General features: G+C 41.8%; 1 protein-coding gene across 2 annotated transcripts in view; it reads right to left on the bottom strand.

Annotated features, from left to right (window-relative positions):
- Positions 1-16,041, bottom strand: part of MND1 (meiotic nuclear divisions 1) — a 40,992-nt gene extending 24,951 nt beyond the window's left edge. For both annotated transcript variants that reach the window (XM_058839193.1, XM_058839194.1), the window contains exons 1-4: positions 15,966-16,041; positions 13,764-13,829; positions 12,903-12,960; positions 11,159-11,307 (exon numbers count right to left, since the gene is read on the bottom strand). In XM_058839193.1, coding sequence (XP_058695176.1) covers positions 11,159-11,307; positions 12,903-12,960; positions 13,764-13,829; positions 15,966-15,968 — 276 coding nt within the window. In that variant the 5' untranslated portion in view covers positions 15,969-16,041. The remainder of the gene's footprint in view (positions 1-11,158; positions 11,308-12,902; positions 12,961-13,763; positions 13,830-15,965) is intronic.
- Positions 16,042-21,291: the final 5,250 nt, after the last annotated feature.

The raw sequence follows: 21,291 nt of genomic DNA, 5'->3' as shown, positions 1-21,291 counted from the left end.
AGGAGGTCCCCTCTCAGTTACCTCTTCTTGAGGCTGAACAAGCCTGGCGCCCACAGCCTTTCCTCATAAGAGAGATTTTCCAGACCCTTGACCAACTTAGTAGCTCTTCACTGGACCCCTCCAGGAGCTCCATGTCTCTCTTGTCCTGTGGAACCCAGAACTTCAAATATGGCCTCACCAGGACTGAGTAGAGGAGCAGGGCCACTGCTCTTTCTAATGTACCCCCAGGATACCACTGGCCTTCTTGGCCACCAGAGCACACTGCTGGCTCAGGGACAGCTTGTTGTCCACCAAGTTCTCCGGGTCCTTCTCTGCTGAGTTGCTTTTCAGCAGGTTGGCCCCTAGCCTGTGCTGGTGCATGGTTGTTTTCCTCCCTGAGGGCAGGACCCTGCATTTGTCCTTGCTGAATTTCAGATGGTGACCAGATGTGATTTTAGATGGGACTTGGCCTTTCATGTCTCATTTCTACTTCTCCTGACCACCTCCCAGTATTCACTCCAAGTGTTCTGGCCTTGCTTCTGTCTCCTGGGAACTTTTTGCTTTTACTCGAGTAATGACAGCAATTATTTATTCATCTACGGCAGTTCCTTGTGCCTTCGGCCCAGCTTCTTTCTCATTGGAATGCATCATTCTCAACCCTGAAAGAAGTGAGCCTTGATCATCAACCAACTCTCCTCGACCCCTCTTCCCTGCAAAGCCTGCTTTCCCATGAATTCCCATGGGATTCTTCCAAGAATATCCCTAAAAAGGCTAAAGTTAGCTCAACTAAAGTCCATGGTCATTGTCTTGCTTGCTGTCCTGCTACCTCTTCATCCAACACTAAACGCCAACACAATCTTGTGGTCACTACCACAAGCCAAGGCTGCTCCCAACCTTCACATCCCCAACTAGACTTCCTTGTTGGTTTGTATGAGGTCAACAAGCACACCATTCCTTGTGGGAACCTCTATGACCTGTAGCAGGAAGTCATTGTCAATGTTTTCCAGGAACCTCCTGGATTGCTTGCATATTGCTGTACATCTTCTCCAGCAGATGTTAGGGTACTTAAAAAATCCCCCACAAGAACCAAGGCCTGTGACTTTGAGACTTTCTTCTAGTTGCCTGGGAAGGCCTCCCCCGCCTCCTCTTGATCAGGCAGCCTGTAGCACATACCCACAATAGTGTCACTCTACTTTGCCCTTTTATCCTGACCCATAAGCTCTAGACTCCCTCATCATGCTCATCAAGACAGAGCTGAACACACTCCCTTCCCCCCTGAACACATTATATTTGCAATTTAGAATTAAAGGATGGCACGCTGATTATTTTAAGTAAATAACACTTGCCCCAAAACGTCATACTACTAATCCTGCCAATGTGTAAGTTCTGTCTTTTTAAAAAGGTACCAAAGAGATCACAAGTGTGAATTTTTTAGTTTAGCACTGTAATATGTCAGTGATTAAAAAAAAGTATCAGCCACTCATGCTAAGGAAGTGAAGGTTTTTTTCAGGGGACTAAATTGAAAAAATATGACTTTCCATACAACTGTTTGACAAAGCACTACAAAGACTCTCAAAAACTAGTAAATCTTAAGTTAGATCTCTGCACTCATAAGCAGTATTTCCATGTTTTGCTAGAGTATCCATGTGGGAAATACTGATTTACTTGCCCCTCCCAAAAACACAATTCATTTTGCATTTCAAGATTAAATTTAGGTCTATAATCCTGATTTACTTAACATGCTAACAGATGAGAGTAAGATGTAATATCATACAGTAAATTAGGCATGGCTCTGTTCTCAGGCCACACTGAATATGAGAGGAATCCTTTGTCTTTTTGGCAAATGAAATAAAATGTGGGGTATTCAGAAGAAACAAATAAGAAATCCCCCCTCCACAGGAACTCTCACCCATCCATGTACAAACCTGATGCTGTTACCTGCAATTATTTAAAAAATATTACTATACAGCAAACCCCTTTACATTAAAAGTATTTTAATTCAATTATTTTCCATCTTTTTAGATTTGCCAGAATAGTTAAGTTAATTTAGAGAAAATGTCTTGCCAAGAGCTTTTGTTTTTGATTCACTCATTTGCAACACCATTTGATAAGTAGTGGTTATGCAACAAAAAATAACCGCTCGAGGCCAAGCTCCTTCAAAGACAAAAGGTGAAAGAAACAGTTGTGCAGGCTCAATGAAAGAACTAAATTTCTGTGGCTGCTTTCAGAGCTGACGTAATTGGCACGACCTGAGGGACAGATGGCTGTCTACTCAAATACAAATATCAAGTATGCCCCAATCAACCTAAGAAAACCCCCAAACCAACAAAAAAACAGCTGAAACACATCATTCAACACTGTTTCACAAATGCAAGCAATCTAATAAGGAAAGCTGAAAGAACTTCATAAGACATTCACATGACTGACAGAACTACAGAAAATTTTCATACCTGGACACGAAGGATATGCTTGCTACTGCATAGTAGGGTGTTTAATAAACCTACAAAGTCCAAGGTGATAGTTAACAGGTCTGTTCAAGGCAGGAAGAACACAGAAAGGTATTTTCCCTTGGAAAGAAAGGGAGAGAATGAAGAGAAGCTTTAATTTTTCCCTAAAGGGTTTTTAAAGATTGCTAACCTAAGCAGCTGGACCATACACTGACAATGACTTCAGGGACTAAGCAGAGACAGGCACAAGTTAAAACACAATATTCATCCAACATTCCCCAAGCTCACGTTCTGTTTAAAGACCTTAAAAACCAAATCAAACTTTATTGCACAGACTTTCAAAAACGCCCAAATTCTACACTGAGATTATCAGGAAAATAAAAAATCCTTAGTAAAATACATCTTTCAAACCTCAGAGTTTTGACAGCAGTTTTACATACTCCCTCTTTATGCCAATTTTGTCATTTTTAGGTAATGCTTAGACAGATCAAGTCATCTCCAATTCCTCATACAAAGAAGAGTCTTTCATGGAACTACCATGTGTTCAAAAATAATGAGCTGTTTGGCTGTGACAAGAAAGACCTTTTCCTCTAAAGCCTCCCTGAATCAAAATAACTTAACACATTTTGGTTTTATACTCTGAGGTTGTTTTTTTTTGTTGTTTGCTTTAAATTTTATTCCTTTCAGAACAGGAAAATTCTGTGAAGTGAGACTTCTATAATTGCTTGCTAGTAGTTCATATCTGCATGCATACTAATTTTCTAAAATGAAATATGCTATATTAACTGAATTACAATATTTTAAGGTGAAAGTCAAAGTTCAAATTAAATAAGACTACAACTCACTGTCTCCATCAAATCCAGTTTTGAAAGTAGTACTGGCTGCCTATCACCAGGCTGGAAGCTCCTGGCCTTACAGTACAGGCCAACTTCCAGACAGCACAGAACATTTAAACCTCTAAAGTTTCTTGGGATGTTGGTTTTCTGCTGATCTGCTGAACTGTCATTCCCACGTGCCATGTGACCGTGGGGCACAGGGAGATGTGCAGGGCTCTGTCTCTGCCAGACCTGATTGAGCTTCTACAGTGAGAGCCCTGTTTCTACTTCCAGCTTCTTTTCATTTCAGATTAACAATTTCACTGCAATGCCAGAAATGGGAGCCAGCAGCCAGAATGCAAACCTCTTCAAAAAGGTAAACTGTGTGATATTACCTAAAAACTTCAGTGTCAGAGACAACCCTGTTTGAAAAACCTAGCGATCTTCCTGCATTATACCAGAATGAATATCAATATATTCTTTATAGTATAGCAGGAATCTTCCTTCAAATCTACATTAAAATATTTAGAGTTACTACAGAGACATTTTGTAAAAAAACTGCTCTTAAATCATGCAAATTTTACCTTATGCTCATCAAGAAGGAATTAAAGAAAAACCTACACTTCACAGTTGCCATCGAGGCAGTTACAAGTTAACAGCAAGTAAAAGAAAAAGCAAGAAATTCAACTAATGAACACCAAATTATGAAGTTGCTTAAATCCAACAGAAGCCTCTAGAGCACTGTATTTTTAGAAATCTGCCATGACAGCAGTAACTAAGCATACTCTCCAGGACTTTGTAGCATGCCATAAAACATAATTCCAGAAGGCTCTAGTAAGTTGCAGCATTAGAAGAGTCTTCTCTGATGGATATTTTAGGACTTAGTAAATGCAGAATAATTTTAAGATATCACCATTTTTCAAGTGCAAGATGCAGAGATAACAAAAATTGTGGACTATTCTAAAAAAAATTTATTAGTATTTTCCAGGAGACTCAGGAATAAGGGAATAAGCCTTACAAGGTCAACAAACAAACAGGGATAGGTATAATCAACACATCCACAATGTTTAAATTATGAAAATTCTCAGCCTCTTGCCCTTATTGCTACAGCTCCCCCTGGATGGTTTGAAGTAGGTTAGTCATACCATACCAGCTCTGTAGCAGTCCATTTCTTCATGAGTCTAGTCCCTCAGTTGAAATAAAATGTACAGGTCAGTGAAAGCCATAAGGCTGAAGATGGGAGGGGTCACTAATTGTCTCTGTTGGGAGAGTAATTACTACACAAGAGAAAAAAAGAAAGTGAGCCAGCAGGGAGTGGAATCACCCAGCTCACTGGGGGTATAGACCATCAAAATGGTCAGGGCAACCCAAGGAAGAATAACTAAGTAAGTAGAAAGCTAAATGACATCTCCTCTAATAAGAGGGCAAAAAAGAAGGCCCAGCATGCTTATGGGAAGACTGCTCTAACAGCTTAGTCAACACATAGGGATCCTGCCTACGTATTACAGAATAATAAAATGGTAAGGGTTGGAAGGGATCTTAATGACCATCCAGTACCAACTCCCTCTGCCATGGGCAGGGACACATCCCACTAGACCACATTGCTCAAGGCCTTATAATGGGCATTAAGACCTCCTTAGCAATCAGAATTTTACTTTTCCTTGAAATGAACAATTTATTACATTTCCTGCAACCTAATAAAATTAACTGCAAGCATACATATGTCTGAATTAATGAATGAGAAAAATTTCAAATTAAGTAATTCCTAACACAAGTCACTCACATTAGCTGCAAACATTCTGACGTACTTCTCTGGTTTAGAGGCCAACTGTTTAACCATGCTATCTACTCCCTAAAATTAATAAAATATACATGAAAAAGATGGTGCTAAGCTTTCTAAATGCATTATAGCAAAGCTTAAGATCATGATAAACCTTAAGACATTTTATGCCTGCAAGTCCTTTCTATTTGACAAATAGACAAAGAATTTTTAAAAACACACTGAATACTCAATACAGCTTTTTCAATGGATCATAATGTGAAAATATTACACCCCAAAAATAAACTGTTCTATCAAAAGCATTAAGCCATGGATTCCAAAGGTGTTGAACATGTACTTCTAGGAATAGCTCATTACTGAGAGGCAAAAAAACCCAAAACAGTGACATCCTGCATTCAGAACCATCAGAGGCTGAAAACTGCAATAGAGACCTGATGTGTGTGAAGAGCTCTGCTAAGAGCTGATGCTGTACCATCTGCTGAGAACATTTCTACAAAGCAATGCCAAAAGCCTACTCCACAGAACTAGGTCCCACAGGCTCTCCCTGCTGAGGCAAAACTCCATCCGGGGCACAAAACTTGTCCAGCTCCAAGAACCGTCAGTTCTGCTGCCCCTCACTGCACATCTGTCATCTCCAGGGATTTGTACCTCAGTTCAGGATTGGTTACTTTCAGCTAACCACTGCTGAGCACTTTTACTTAACTGCAGTTCATAGTCAACCTCCAAAGGGTGTGGAAATACACCAACAATTGAGTGAGTCAATGGATGAAGGAGGAGGCTGCTCACACTGGAACAATGGGGACAGCAGTAGTTACCCGAGCTTCAGTCAGCGATCTCAAACAGATTTATTGAGCAATTTTCCAGTCACAGTATTTAAGGAGGCAAAATATATCTGATAGAAATAAGCCAAGCTGCATCTTGAAAGAACTTGCTGATAGTTAAAACTCAACGTTTTTTTTTGTGTGCATTCTAAACAAAGAAAGTTCTCTTCTTTTACTTATGTTGTCAAATATCTTCAGAAGGACTCAAGCCAGATTACTCACAATATATTTTTTCCATTCCATTTTTCCATTTCCAAACAATGTGCATTCCTAACATAAGCATTTCCTAATACAGCATTCCCTTCATTGCTTTTTTACAAAAAAATAAATTCTTCCACTTTTCATATTTCAGTGCTCATTAGTACAAACAATTCAATACATATGAAGTCACTCAATTTCAACAAGTTTATTCCTGGTCTAGGGTGGCTGTTGGGGTTTTTCTCTTCCAGTCCAAATTCTCCCCTTGGTTCAATATACAAGTCATGGGAAGTGAAAATCCCTCCTTTTATCAACCCTGGGGCAGGGATTTAAGAAATGAAACATCAACTATCTTTTCTATCTTAACTAACACTGGCCCAATGCAATCCTTAGTGGGAGAAAATAATTGCCAGAAACTCTCAAGTCTCTTGGTCATGAGTATGCTGAAGCAAGCACAGGGAACAGCACAAAACGTCCATCCGTATCCTGCCCTAAAGAGATTCTGTTAAATCTTCATTGCAGTGCAAGGTGACACCATTTTGCTCTCAATTGGAACAGCAGCTTTAGTAGTTTTGGCTGTTAAACTTTCCCTTGCAAAAGCCTCAGGACACAAAACATTAAGCCACAAGAATGCAACACCATGAGAAATGAGACAAATAACACAGTGAAATGAACGGTTTAAAACTGAACAGTGAAATGAACACCACCACACTGAGGAAAGAAAACTGATTGTTTTCCCAAGCCACTGGACTATAGTGCTCATAGTACTGTCATTAGTTACACTAACAACCACAACATCTTTGAAGTGCTTAGTATTTCAGGTCCCTCTCAGCATAGATGCCACGGTTTTGCCCAAGACACAGATGCAAAAATGAAAGAAAATCTAAGCTGAATCTATTTATAGTAAGGCTATATCAGAAAGACTTCTCTTTTCTTCACTCACAAATGTAATGCCAACAATAAACATCTTGTTTTGTCAAACTATAATTAAGCATAGGTAATTCCAGGCTTCTGAATCCAACAGCCAGAAAAATTATTGATAAAGAAGATCATCACATCATTTCACCTTTTCTTAGGGAAGGAAGACGATCCCCTCAGTAAAGCTTCCAAAGTTCCCTTGACAGGTGAGGTTGCATTAAAAATTTCTCCATTTATAACCATTGATAAAACATTATTTCTCAGTCCACACCCTTGCTCTTGTTTCACCATCTCATACCTGTACACAATCTAACCAAATGCAACTTCCACATGCAAACAAACCAAATGTGTATATAAACCCATCTCACCAAAATGCAGCTTCCAACATATTTCACTTTTTCGGTGGTCCTCTTCACAGATGTGCAAGTATAACCAAGAGGTGAAGAATAAGCACCTGACAGAAGGCATAAACCTTTAGGTGCAAACGTGCCACTGCAAAACAAATCAATACAAAACCCAAAGGGACTTACTTAGCAACTCTCACTCTGTGAGTTTGGAGGAAATAGTTCCAGCAGATGCTACACGAACTAAAGACATTTGCTATCCTTGCTTTTCAGAAAAACAGGAAGAGGCCCAAGCAGTAACTTGGGGTTAGAGGGCATCACCAAGATCCTAATTAGATCAGCACAAGATCTGCCATATTATATAAGTCAGGGATTAGTGCCCCTCTCCAAACACCTGCCTCCACAAAAGCAAGCCAAAAGATGGGGTCAGGCAGGGAAGCTGTCAAAAGAAACTTCAGCATTGTTTTTAATTGTGATAGCTCTGCACATTGATGATACAATAAATCCTTACTACAAAAAGTCTACGGTATATAGAACCCTCATGAAGTGCAGCTTTTAACATCCAGACAAAACTGCCTTGATCTTCATTATGAATACCAAGTCAGACTTCTTTGCTTCTGGATCTCCAGGATGGGGTGTGGCTTAATAATCACTAAAAATTCTGAAACAAAAAATTGCTTCAAGAACAGCTCCTAAAACAATCACAAGCTCTGTAAAATGCAGAATGCTATGAGCAACCTGGTGTAACTTTCTGAAGTACCAACGTATACAGGCAAAAAGGCCTTGTAGCAGGCCCAACTCATCAAACTTAAGCCTCAGTGCTGTGCATTTATAGGGGAATTTGCATCATGAAGAAGCCTGTTCTGTTCCTCCACATTATTTTCAAATGACAGTTCAGCATTTGAGATCATTCCTTTCGCTTGACTATTTAGCCATGCCCTCAGGAAACAAAGGTAATGCCTCCTGGTAAAAAGCCTTAATTTGCAGCATGAACTGAACTGCCAGATTTTTAAACATGCTTTAAGTGACGCAGCCTGATTCTGGCTTTTAACTGCTGAACAAAGAGACCGACTCATGTAGTTAACAATCAATCTGGACAAGACACAGAGAGAAAACACATTTCTCAGCATGTCACAAGCTCTAGATGGGAATGATCAAAGACAAGCAACATGCAACAGAAGTGGTACAATAGCTGACTCTTTTCCTCTGCTTTCTATGTTCTGACAAGAAGTTTTGTGATAGTCAGTGACTAGATTTAGAAGCCCTTAAGAAAATCTGTATGTGTGCACATCAAGAAGAGTATAAACACCAAAAGAGCTAATTTGAACTCACAGACAGAACCTGTTATCATCTTGTAAAGATGTTCAGAGAGCTTTTCATTGAAAATGCCACCTTTCCACTGCGCCAACTGAGAACTTATTTTCAGGTACTGAAAATGCTTTTCCCTGAAGTGCTGAAACATTTCCAGTCTCATCACAAAAGCAAGGTAATGAAGAGAAGTAGTTTTAAAGACTCACAGCATCATATAAAGAGAGCTCTCTGCCCATATGTCAGGGGCAGGGCTTGGCTTTCAAATAAGGTTCTGGTAATAAAACTATTTCTGGAACAGTTTTATATTGCAGAATTGTTCATATCAGAATATTTCTACATAGAAATAACATCACAAATCAATAGCTAAATGTCCATTACACTTTCACAATAATAGATGTGTTTGTGTAAGTAAAAATACATTTAAAGCCATTCAGCATATTTTTGTAGGCAATTCCTGGATACTTACCATGGAGCACATTAGGCAAATTCTGCAAGACATTCCAAGGAAGGATATTCATCAGGGTATGCCAGAGACCTGCGTGACTAATTATGTTCAAAATTCATGATGGGACTAGGCCCAAGGGTAACGACAGCAAATACCAATGCCTTCTTTCAGCTACTTGGCTATAAGAGGGAGCATGAGCAACAATGAAGAGGATCCAAGAGCAAATAATTTGCATTCGATGAAACAGGGGCACCCAGAGAGTTTGGTGAACAAAGCAGAAGTTTTGGAACATATTTATTCAGTTTCTCAGTTGGCAATTTATGTCCTGGTGGAGTAAGTAGCCTTGTCTAAAACTTGTGTGAATGTACTAATAACTTGAGTAATTTTACTAGGAAGCTCAATTCCAAGTCTGTGCAGAGTTAAACTAACCTGTTTCAGACAAATGAAACTCCACTGGAGTAAGAGCCAGTGCATTGTTACTACTAGTCTATAAAAATTAATTTAAGTCCAGTAATGCCAGGTTAAGTCCATGCTTGAAAACAGTACAACCATAGTCAGCTAAATCAAACTCCTTTTTCAATTCAAGATGGGGAAAAAAACATTTTTCTTTTAATTATTTTGATGTAACTGTATAAAGAAATAGCTGAAGATGACAACACTGTACATAAGACAGTAATGCCTGAGATTAGTTTAGAGCTATGCCTGAAGAAAATAATGGCTGTAAAATGTTCAGATGCTACCACTAAATCTGCATTAATTCAAATGATTCTTTGATGAAAGAACATAATGGTGAATAATCATGGGAAGAGTTGGCAGTGCTGTGGTACAATCACACCACATGGTCTCATAAAGCTCATTTGTTCATCTTGTTATCATGTACTCCTATTGCAAATAAACTGATGAATAGATGCTTTCCCACTCCCATCAGAAACAGAAATAAAGACAGTTCCCAAAAAGTAGGAAAGAACCAGATCAGTAGAACAGCAATGTTGCAACAAAAGATGCCCTACTCTTCTGAAGAAAAGCCTCTCCTCCCCGTCCTCTGCCCTGGTGAGGCCTCCTCAGGAGTGCTCTGCCCTGTTGTGGGCTCCCCATTCAAGAAAGACAAGCAGCTACTGGAAAGAGTCCAGCAGAGGGCTATGGAGATGAGGAGGGGACTGGAGTATCTCTCTAATGAGGAAAGGCTCAGGGAGCTGGACCAGTGCAGCCTGAAGAAGAGATGACTTCACAGAAGACAGGCGACCTCATCAGTATAAATACCTCAAGGGCAGGTGTCCAGAGGATGGATGCAGACTCTTTACAGTGAGGCCCAGCAAAAAAGACAAGGGACAACTGGCGCAAAGTTCTATATAAATAAGAGAAAAACTTCTTTCCTTTGAGGGTGACAGAGCACTGGAACAGGCTGCTCAGGGAGGTCATCGACGCTCCTTCTCTGGAGATACTCCAGATCCACCTGGATGTGATCATATGCAACCTGCTCCTGGTGAACCTGTTTTACCTGGAAATTGGACTAGATCTCCAGAAGTCCCTTCCAACCCCAACCATTCCTTGATTCTGCTATTCATGACCAATTTGCTCTTTTCTCCTGCTAAAAGTGCAGTAAGGGATTACAGAAGTGCTCACAAATTAAGCCACCAATGAAAACTGAAATTGATGAAAACACAATGGCCTAAGTAGAAACCATTCCCTCGTTTACTCAGGTTATGCATTTTAGCTGTCATCACTTTTAGGTTATTACCACATGATGGTCTACATTATATAAAAGACACAAAAACATGCTACCTTTGAGTCCTTAAATGATGCTTTGCATCATGACAAACACGCTTTCAGCAGCAAGTAGACAAAAAGTTTCCTCAAGCTCCAACAAGAACCTCCAAAGTTTTCCTGATGTAACAGCAAGATAATGACAATGCCTTACCATGAATGACACAGAATTCCTATAGTAAAATCTATGTGTTTATACATATTTATACACATGAGAGATATAAACAAGAATGACAAGGGGGTATATAAGAAAAAGCAAATCCATTTAGATAAACAATTAATAATTGTTAAATTATTAATAAACAAATAAACAATATTTTTCATACAACAGATTACCTGAGACTCTAACTCCTCCAATTTACGCTTCCTGGCATGAAGAGCTTTACTTGGAAAAGCCCAGAAATAATTGGAAGTTCCAATTCTATCAGTGTCCACCATGCCATCATCAACAAGGCTTTGCAGAATCTCTTTCACTGACATCGAGGCTAATAAAAGCAAAAATGTAAAATCAAAACCGCATAGCAGCTGGACTATGGAGAATTTTGAATACCACAAGCCACCAACGACAATCACCTGTGTTCTCCTCCAGTGTCAGCTAGCTGGAAGATTTCACAAGGACAACATGCCCAAAGCTTTACTTGAAGGGTTGAATCTCTCTGAAACCAGCAATTTGCTCCTAAACACTGCTATTCTGCACATCTGCTACCACATGTTTGTAAAACACTGCTCATGAGTATTGCACAAAATACATGCATGTTACACTACAATACCATAACACACCCATGGGAGGTACCTGAGAAGTTGTCTTGTGATCTTAATTCTAACTTGGATTAAGTTTCTTGATTGGGAGTGTAATTACATTTCACTTTGCAATGCTTAACAAAGTATTTCATTGCAGCAGAGGCACTAAAGCCATCTGCCTACAGACTCAGCAAGGACAGATTCTGATTTTGATTATATTCACTTCCAATACAAAACATCATTTACACTCACAAGCATCAACATTTCTGAACACAACTGAACATTTCCTTTCAAACCTGTGGTATAATTCACCATTTTAAAAAAATGCTCCCTGTTCAACAAAGTTAAGTAGTTATGTTATCCTCAGGTGTTGCAGATACAAAAACTTTTGAGCTCAGTTATGGGTTTTGGTACCTGTTGTTCAATTTCAAGCCTACAGGGGGTCCCCTATCTTTTGGAAGCTATAGGCTGGATGCCAGGATCGGAGCAGGTTAGTAATTTTTCTCTTTTCAGAGTAACTGAGACTTGGGTTGTGTGGCTAAATGCCTTCATATGCAGAGACAGGATGAATCTGGACTATTGAAAGGTGCTAAAGGCTTTGGAAACTCCAAACTCCAATCTACTGCAAATTACAACTAAACATATGCATTGACAAACCAATCAAGATCACACCACACCTCTTCAGAATCCCAGAACGCCTCTGTTAGCCGCTGACACAACTGAAAATCTCTGCTTTGTGATATTCACATCTGCAGTTCTCTAGCAAATTAATTTCTTTAGTTCATTTACTCTTGCAGTGCCACCAAGACATGCAAGACAAGGACAGTGGTATCTACATAAACATTATGCTTTGCCCCCCTTTTGTCAATGAGCATAGAATGGAAACAACATACAAAACAATCCAAGAGCATAGACGAATCTTCTAATCCTAAACCAATGGATCTCATCGGGAAGGCCTTTCTAGAAAAGACAAACCCCTTCCATTTATAACTGTCCAGCCATTTTTGGAGGGGAAAAGCTCAAGAGCACACTGCGCATGTATATCTGGACTAGCATTTTAAACATTTGTGATATTACAGGCAGCTATTTAATACCTGAGTGCAAACAATGATTTCATACGCTGAAAGTCACTGCAAGTCAGGCAGCTCAGAGCCTAAGCAAGCCCCCATCCCATGTCACTTTTAACTCCTGAGCCCTGCCACTGACCAGTCTCCCGTTCTAGCTATATTTTCTGTTATTAAAATCACAAACCTAAGATTGTAGCCAGGAATATTTACACTGTTGACCTGTCCCAGAAATGATTACTTGCTCAAGAGAAATAACTTTTATAAACACTTACTAATCCCTTTTTCTTTTGGAGCAATCTTCTCTAGGTCCTTCAACTGGAAGACGTCTTTCTGTGCAAAACATGAAACATGAAAACTTCAGTTCCAAATGACAGCATCATCTAAGCCTGAATGCTCTTTACACTAAATCAGTGCCAACAAAAGCAAGTAGGAAATACATTCTATGTTTTGGTTTTGCTAGGGAAATAGCCTGCATATCCCTCAAGAGAACTGGAACATTCTGATTATAAAATAATAAGAAAAACACTGTTATTGTAGCAAGCCCTGCTCTTTCCTTTGGTGATCTGAAGTAATCATATTTCATCTCAAATTAGACTATAAAGCCCTTAAAGACCAGGTTAGACTGTCAGCAGAGATGCACCACATTGCTCAAGTACTCAAGTGTCACAGTATTTTTTCTAAAAGGTAAAACGTGGTGTATTACATGTGCCACCAATAGAACTGTAGCTCAGCTTTTGGACCTCCAGGTTTCTCTTCTACAGGGACCCTTTCCAACTCTGCTCTCATATTTTCTAAAGCTCAGATTTCTTCCTCCTCCCATAAAATGCAGTGAGATACTTCCTAATTTCCTGCTGTCCCCTCCTATGGTAACAGACTCAAAATGAGAATATGTGCATGGGTAGCACATGAAGAAGTGCACCACCTGTGCATCATCACTCCTTGGCTCCACCTGGGGATAAGCCACCTGATCAAAAGTTAAATAAATGAAGTTTTGCCCCTGTAATTTACGCCCTGATGTCACAGGGCATCAGTGAAATGCATGCCATATAGAGTTCAGCTACATCTCCACTCAAGCTCCTTTTAGGACCTGTTTTCTCACCAATGTAAATGCAGGACAATTACAAGTTACTTACTGTTTCAAAAAATATCTCCATCATGCGGGCCCTCTTCTCTTCAAAACTCAGACCCTTTTTCTTGGACTACAACACGGAAAAAAAAAGAAAAAAACAAACAAAGACATTCAGCTATCTGAATAATTAGCATCTGCTCAGAATTCAAATCTATTTACCTGTAAGTTAATAAAAAATAACTCTAAAATACCTTACCACTAAGCCCAGATTTTAAGATAAACTCCATCTTTGCAAATAATCTCTACACTATGCTCATCTATTAAATGGAGGGACCTACCTTTAAGTTTGGAGCCAGCCATTCATATAACCCAACCCCCACTCCAGCCTCAATGCTTCTTGACGCATACCAATGCCAAAATATGCATTTATACCAAACTCACACAAATATTTAATAACCCTTAAAAAGATAAGGAGTACCTTCTGTATGGCTTTGTTTGTTTTTTTTTTTTAAGAATTGCTTTCTGTGTTGTGATACACAGACAGTAGTGTGAGTTGTAATGCATTCAGGTTTTTTTAAGCCAATAAAGAGCATTTTGAGGTATGTCTTTCTTCTAAGGTCCTAACCAACTTTGTAATTTCAAGGTCACATTTTAAAAACTGTGCTGCTTTTATTTCTTTTCTCTCTGGTTGTGTGGCCAAGCATTAAATAACTTAGGTTGAACTACAAGCAAAAGGCAGAAATGGCTATTCACAAACAGCTACCAACAATACAAAACTGAGAAACAGTCTCCTCTGGTCACTTTCAGAGATGCAATTTTGATATGCTTCTTATAAAATTAGGATATAAAATATTTCATGGTGAATTGGAGTTTTATTAATAGCATTTAGCATAATCCTCAACAACCCAAAAGCAGCAGCCTCAATGTGAATCTGAAGTGTTTCCCCTTGCCCCACTCCCTGATTCACACACTGTGTGTATCCACAAAAAAGGGAAAGAGGGCTAGTAAGGGCCAAATAGAATGCTGGCAAAAAAAGGTCTCGTAAAAAAAAAAAACAAACCAAAAAAAAAACCCTATATTGTTGCCCATAAGTAAGTGGAAATGGGTAGTCTAATAACAAGACGGTTGAGAAAGACATGGTTATGTTTCCACATTTCCAACCAAAAGGAGTCAACATTTTTACTTTTTAATAGCTGCTTCCTTCTTAAAAAAGAACATGATCAGGCAGCACACAACACTTAAAACATACACCAGGAGCAAAATGGCCAGACTGATTTAATTTTAAAAAACAAATGTAAAAGCTAGCTTATACAGCCGCAGTAATACAGAGACAGGAACAGAAGCAATTCAACATTATATTTACTGAAGAGCACCATTACTATTTTTTTAGGTCCCTTCTCTCCTCTTTTAGCCAGGGATACCCTAGGTCAGCACAGCTGTCTCCTGTGAGATCAGTACATGGCAGGACAAGAATCTGGAGCTGCAATGAACACTCAAGTAGGAGCATGAACAGAAAGCAGACGGATTTAGCTTTCACCTCCTGCCTTCTCCAAGAGCCCTTACACCGGCAGCAGCAGCAGGAACAAAACGCGTAGGCGCACGACGTGGAATGGAAGTCTATCTGGAAGCATGCGCTTGTAGCTACGCCCCTCGGGCGCCAGATTTCACACCGCCACTCCAGCAGAGCCAAACAACGGAGCCAAGAGCGCTCTCGATGAAGGTTATTGACTTTCACATTAATTTCTCCCTCCTACCTCACTGGCAGGAATATTGTTCCCCACACAAATATTGACCACATCACGAGCATCCATTTCGCTGCCGCTACCGCAGGCAGACAGATGAACGCGGTGCTGTGAGGGCACACCTGCGATTCGCTGTGCCCGCTCCCACCTCCGCCCAGCCTGGCACGCCGGGCCCCCCGTGCCTCGGGGGCAAGCAGCGGGCACCGTGCGCACCTCGGCCCACAGCCACGGGGCTACGGCTACTCCTCCACGTGCCGGCTCATTTACATCACTCTTCAACAACCCAAAGGCACAGCCTAAGCCGTGCTGACGCTGCACCCCCAGAATCGGCACCGTGGGGCCTCCCCGGAGCGGGAGCCCCGCTCCCCTCAGAGCCACCGGGGAGCACTGAGGGACAGCGAGGCGCGAGCGGCCGCCACCCGCCATCACTGCGGTCGCGGCTCCCCCTGCAGCCCCGCAGCCTTTGCGGGCGGGCGGGCGGGAAGGAAAGCGGGAGGAGGCGGAAGGCGGACGGCCCCGCTTACCATGTCACGGGCGGGCGGCACGGTTTGATTCCGGCGCCGCCGGGCGGGAAGAGGCCGGCGGGAAGGAGACCGCGTGCGCAGCGCCGCCTGCCGCACGCCCCGCGGCCCTCACGGCCCTCACCGCCCCGCCCTCACCGCCCGGCACTCACGGCCCGGCCCCCGGCCCTCCCCTCCCGCCCTGGCCCGAGCCGGGCCTCACCGCCCTCACGGCCCGGCCCTCACGGCACCGGCGGGAGTCGGGAGACCGCTCCAGGCAGGGCAGTTTCGGCCACTGCGAACGCGCGTGGTTTCTGGTTTTTTTTGTTTGGTTAGGGTTTTTTCGTTGTTGGGTTTTTGTGAGTTTTTTACCAGCCGGGTGGTGTTGTAGAATAAAACTGAGGGCACAGAAAGCGCACATTAAGCGTGGTCTGACACGACGAGCTTTGTACGACTGGCCTGTCAAAGGAGCCCCGGGACGTGGAAAATAAAGTCCTCGCTGCCCGTGGAAGGGAAGGGCCTAGTCACATCTGGTGTTACTTGAAACTGTTGTATATTGTGATGACTGTTCTAGCAACTTTAATTACTGACAGCTTGTTTTAATTATTATTTGTATTGTATATCACTTTCCTTCAGCTGCAGCTGCAGCAAGTTCTGGGAAATTGCTTTGCAACAGCACTGGCTTCATATCTGCCATACTAAATCAAGAGTTTAAATTCAAGCAAAAGAAAACATGCAAGCTGAGATGTTCAGGCAGTTCCTATGAAGATTTTCAATGCCTTTTGCCTTTTGCAAGGTGACCCCTTCCCTGAAACCTGAGGCTCTTTTTCGTGCAGCCCATGATCCCATTCCTCATTGTGCACACAAGTGTATTACTAAAATTGAAATGCAAATTAGGAAAGACATTTTTAATACAAAGCTTTTTGTTCTTTCTCATGTGCATCACATTTTCAACTTGCTAAATCAGGATGAAATCTGTTGGTGCACCCCCTCATCTGCTGTTGAGGGCTCATATTTTGTCTCTGCCTTCCATTTCCTTTGGCCAGCCCTCAAAGCAATTATGGCCCCACGCTCCCTATGATAGTTCTTTTCCTCCTGTCACCCTCACCACTGCAGTCCAAGGGTCTGGGCCCCTTCCTGCTCCTCCTTCACAACCTGAAACAAAAGCAAACTCCACCATTCTTTTTACTTCTGCCAAGCAAATGGTTGCTGCAACATTTGCAAAGTCCCCATTGCAGTGTAGGTTTTCTCTGAGCGACACGTGTGAGTGGCAGAGTGGGGTGTCAGAGCTGAATGTGCTACCTGCAGTAGAGGAAGAGGAGAGGGAGGAAGGGTTTTCAGGGGGACACTCCCTCTGAAGTGGGCTTGGGGCACATACCTTGTGTTTTCTGTTCAGTACTCATGAGGCAGCAGTGCTCCCGTCTACCCATTACTCGTGAAAGTAGACTGGCAGCAGACACCCAGGTGTCACCCCCAGACAGAGCCAGCACACGGCTGGAGCACATACCTGGAACCACAGCTGGAAGGCATTCCTTTTTTCAGAGGCTGAACTTGATCACAGCAACCCAGACAGCCCATCCGCCTCCGAAACATTAGGCCATACTCTTAAGCGATGGTGGGGCAGGTGGCTCAGCAAGTTTTCTCTGCCCATGGCCCCTGGGAACAGCCAGGCTCAGCTACCCCAAGTGTCCTGGAAGCCCTGAAGCCTTTTCACAGTGTCAGGAAAATCCACAAACACCAGAGGTTTATGTCCAAAAAGGAGGCAGAGGACTCTTGCAACTTTATTCAACTTTATTCTCCCTTTGCAGAGCCCACTGGAGCCCATGCCCATGGGGTTTTCCTCTCTCAAGGTTTCGGAGGGCACAGCCTCCTTTTATCCTCAACTTCCAGCCTTATGTTGCCTCTTCCTTCCCCACTGGCTGAGGTAATAGTAAGATACAGCCTCCCCAGACTGCCTAGCACATATTCCCCTCTTGAACGTACTGTTGTACCCCAAGGTTCAGAAGCTCTGCTCTGTAATAGGTTTCCTAACACCGGGAGGTGTTTTGAAAGCACCAGCATTTTGCAGCACCCAAACAAAATTAATTAGTTGAAAGACCATGGGGTGAAAGAGGTCCCAAACAAAAGGGGAACACATGGTGTATCTCATGCTTTGTCATTTGAGGGGTGGTTTTCCATTACTGCAGGAAGTGTAATGAATGACTTGTAAAATATATAACAGCCCAGCATTTTTAATGGGCTTCAGAATGTCTAAAAGTGGTATTTCACAGAACCGCTAGTCTTATGCTACGATTCTAAAAATGAGACAATGGATGGAAATACAGTGGGAGATGCATAACGGTCTTTCTGTTAGAATACTGTTCTCATTTTCTTGTGATTTTCTTAATTTTTAATAATTTGGGTTACATTTTCTATTCTAGGAGTCTGACTGAGATTTTTAAGTACTGGTCAAAATAGTTTTCCACTGTTCCTGAGTTAGAGAAAATACAGTGCTTTGTCAGTGTAATTATGCTTGGATGAGATGAAATTTGTGCTCTCCTTAATTTTGCTCTTACAATTGACTGTAGCTGAATTACAATCAGAAATTCTGTTTTGAAAGGAGAACAAAGCGACAATGGCAAAAAGCTTAGCCAGTAGAGAATGAAAATTGTCCTAGTTTAATTTTGTTCCTTTCATACATATGTGCTATAGCACAGTCTTAATTACATGAGCTATTTTTTCAGATGGGAAGGGTTCAAGTCAAATATGTCAGGAAAATTAATCCACAAACACCAGAGATTTATGTCCAAAAAGGAGACAGAGGAGTCCTTCAGCTTTATTCAAATACAGGGAGAGGCCATGGTGCATTTCCCCTGGGGTCTCTCAGATTTTTAGGGGATGCAGCCTCCTTTTTATCCTAATTTCCTGTCCACATTTCCCTCTCTCTTTCCCCATTGGCTAATGTACTTGAAAGGTATAGACTTCCTGAAATGCCTAATACCTAAGACCCTTCTAATGTATAACCACCCCCCCATTTTTCTTTTTCTTTGTGTCTCTGTTCTTTTTCTCTAAATCTAGAGATTTAGCAGAGTCTTGAGTTACTAACAGTCTGTGTCAATTAGTGGAATTCCTATGGAATTTATGGTTTCCCCCATTGCTTCTTTCACCTCACCTTATCTGGCCTCATTACCATCAGACCCACAGTTTGTTTGTAAAGATACTTCCTTCCCATTCCTTTCAAATAGCAGATCAGTTTATTTCTAGAAGAGTAAGAGCAAGCCTTCTTGGTGCTGTGGCTGCCTCCCACAGCACCTTTATGACTGACAGCAGTAGAGCTTAAGCATGGAGGGCATGGAGATGCTCACCTATGGGAGGTGATACCAGCTTCTCTGGGATCCAGGAGTGTGCCATGGGCTGTGACCACACATCAGGAAGCAATATGATCCATGAGTATCCCATACAGGCCAGTCTCAGCAGCATCTGCTGCCTCATGTCATCCTTGAATGAGCTTTTGGACTGTAAGCAGATGTTCCCCCTACAAACATTTAACCCTTGAGTGAAAAACCCTCGGTGATAAATGCTAGCTGGTTCTCCCCCAAAACTTAGCTGCTAGCTGCTTCCACAGCTTTGCTAGGGAGAGCAAAGTGAGCATTATGGTTATCTTTGAGGTGAGTACCTTAAACACTAGGATTTTGGTCACGAGGCATTTCTCTGAAGGAACAAGGCATTCATATCCCTAGCTCAGAGCAAATCTGAGGGCAGCAGCCTTCAACTGCATGTAGCAATGAACAGCAAGTGCTGGGTATCTCCTCCACCAGCACAGCTGGGGCCTGCCTAGGGAAAACATCTGTCCACTGAAATGACATTGAGTGTTCCACTCCACTGAGATAGTTCAGTCTGGTCCAAATTAGGGAGCATTCACATGAACTGTCAGCAAAACTGTGGGGATAGTTAACTGCAGAGCAACACAGCTGGATGTGAGAGAGAATGTCAGCCTAAGGAACCAGGAAACATTTTTGAACATGCAATGGCATGTTAAGGGGTGCCACTCTAATGAGAGAGAGCCTGGCTCTCTCCACTTCGGGTGGCTGCCCAAAGTACCTGCTCCTTTGGCCCTATTCTCCCTGACATAGTTTCTCATTGGTGGGACTGGGTTATCTAGTCCTATTTACAGAGCTCCTTAAAGATTCTGCTTCCTCATTTAGGTATTTAAATAAGTACCACAAATGGAAGTCAGCCATTTACTGCAGATTTTTTCTGGTAAACAACTGTGTTCCCCAGTATTAGTGTTTGGCCTGTCTGATTTTGCTCAGTGGTGAAGAGCCTCTGCTCTAGTAATCCAGGGGACAGAAAACATTTCTAGCCTATCAATAAGATAAGATTGGGAATGTAACAAGTGTCACCCACCAAGTCCAGTGATTCAAGGATATCCTGTGCCATTGCTTCCGATCTTCATGATCTTTCTTTACATAGGAAAGAACAAGCGCTCTGCAACTCTGAATGTCAAAACAACACTGACTGGCTTCAAGATGCGATGTTCTTTTAGCTGGCAGACAAATAAAGCCTTTTGTAAATATCTGAACTTCAGGGCAGATAGACAAGTACGTTCAGCACCAAGAGGCTATTTGCTGAACTTGTATTAATCTGTAGATTGACAGAAAACCAAAACTGATCCATTATGTTGTACTGAGTTGGTCTGTGGGAGAAAAATGAGGCCTCAAAACATGGCTTCTGACACTCCCTGTGACTTGCAAGATAGAATAAAACACATTCCTCTAGAGGGTTTGGGGGAAGATCCACAAAAAAAGGACACCTGCTCAGTATTTCAGCTGTCTCATTTCTGACTGTCCTGCCACTGAGCAAACACTCATCACTGGAGGTTTCACTGACCCTGCTGGTCTCCTCCACTGAGGCTGTATCCATGGCAAATGATGCATCTGAAGAATCTGTTTTTCTTAGTGTGGAAGTTCCCAGTCACACTGAGTTCTCAAATGATTCAGATTTGCAGAGTTGACCAGTGACCAAGAAGACATAGGTACTATGTGAAATTGAAGTCAATACAAGCTGGAAATTTGTTCGTACAGAAACAGCATCAGACTGATCTCCTAAGGCAAATTTTCTGTTCTCCACAGTAATTTAATTTAGTTTTCTGCAACAGACCCTTGAAAGATTATAGCACACCTCAACTAAAAGGTACTGTGTACTTCTGTGATACAAGCAGAAGAGCTTACAGTTCTTAATCTTACTGCCATCAATGAAAATCTTAATTTTGATTCCTGGACTGAAGAAGGAGGAGAGGAACAAGGAAGCTCCAACTCTGTACCTTCTTCCCAAGAACAACTCAAGTTCCTCTTTCCTCTGTGTCTACATA

This window comes from Poecile atricapillus, chromosome 4, assembly GCF_030490865.1.
Source record: "Poecile atricapillus isolate bPoeAtr1 chromosome 4, bPoeAtr1.hap1, whole genome shotgun sequence".
NCBI classification, from domain to species: Eukaryota; Metazoa; Chordata; class Aves; order Passeriformes; family Paridae; genus Poecile; species Poecile atricapillus.
This window is presented reverse-complemented; position numbering and strand designations above follow the sequence as displayed.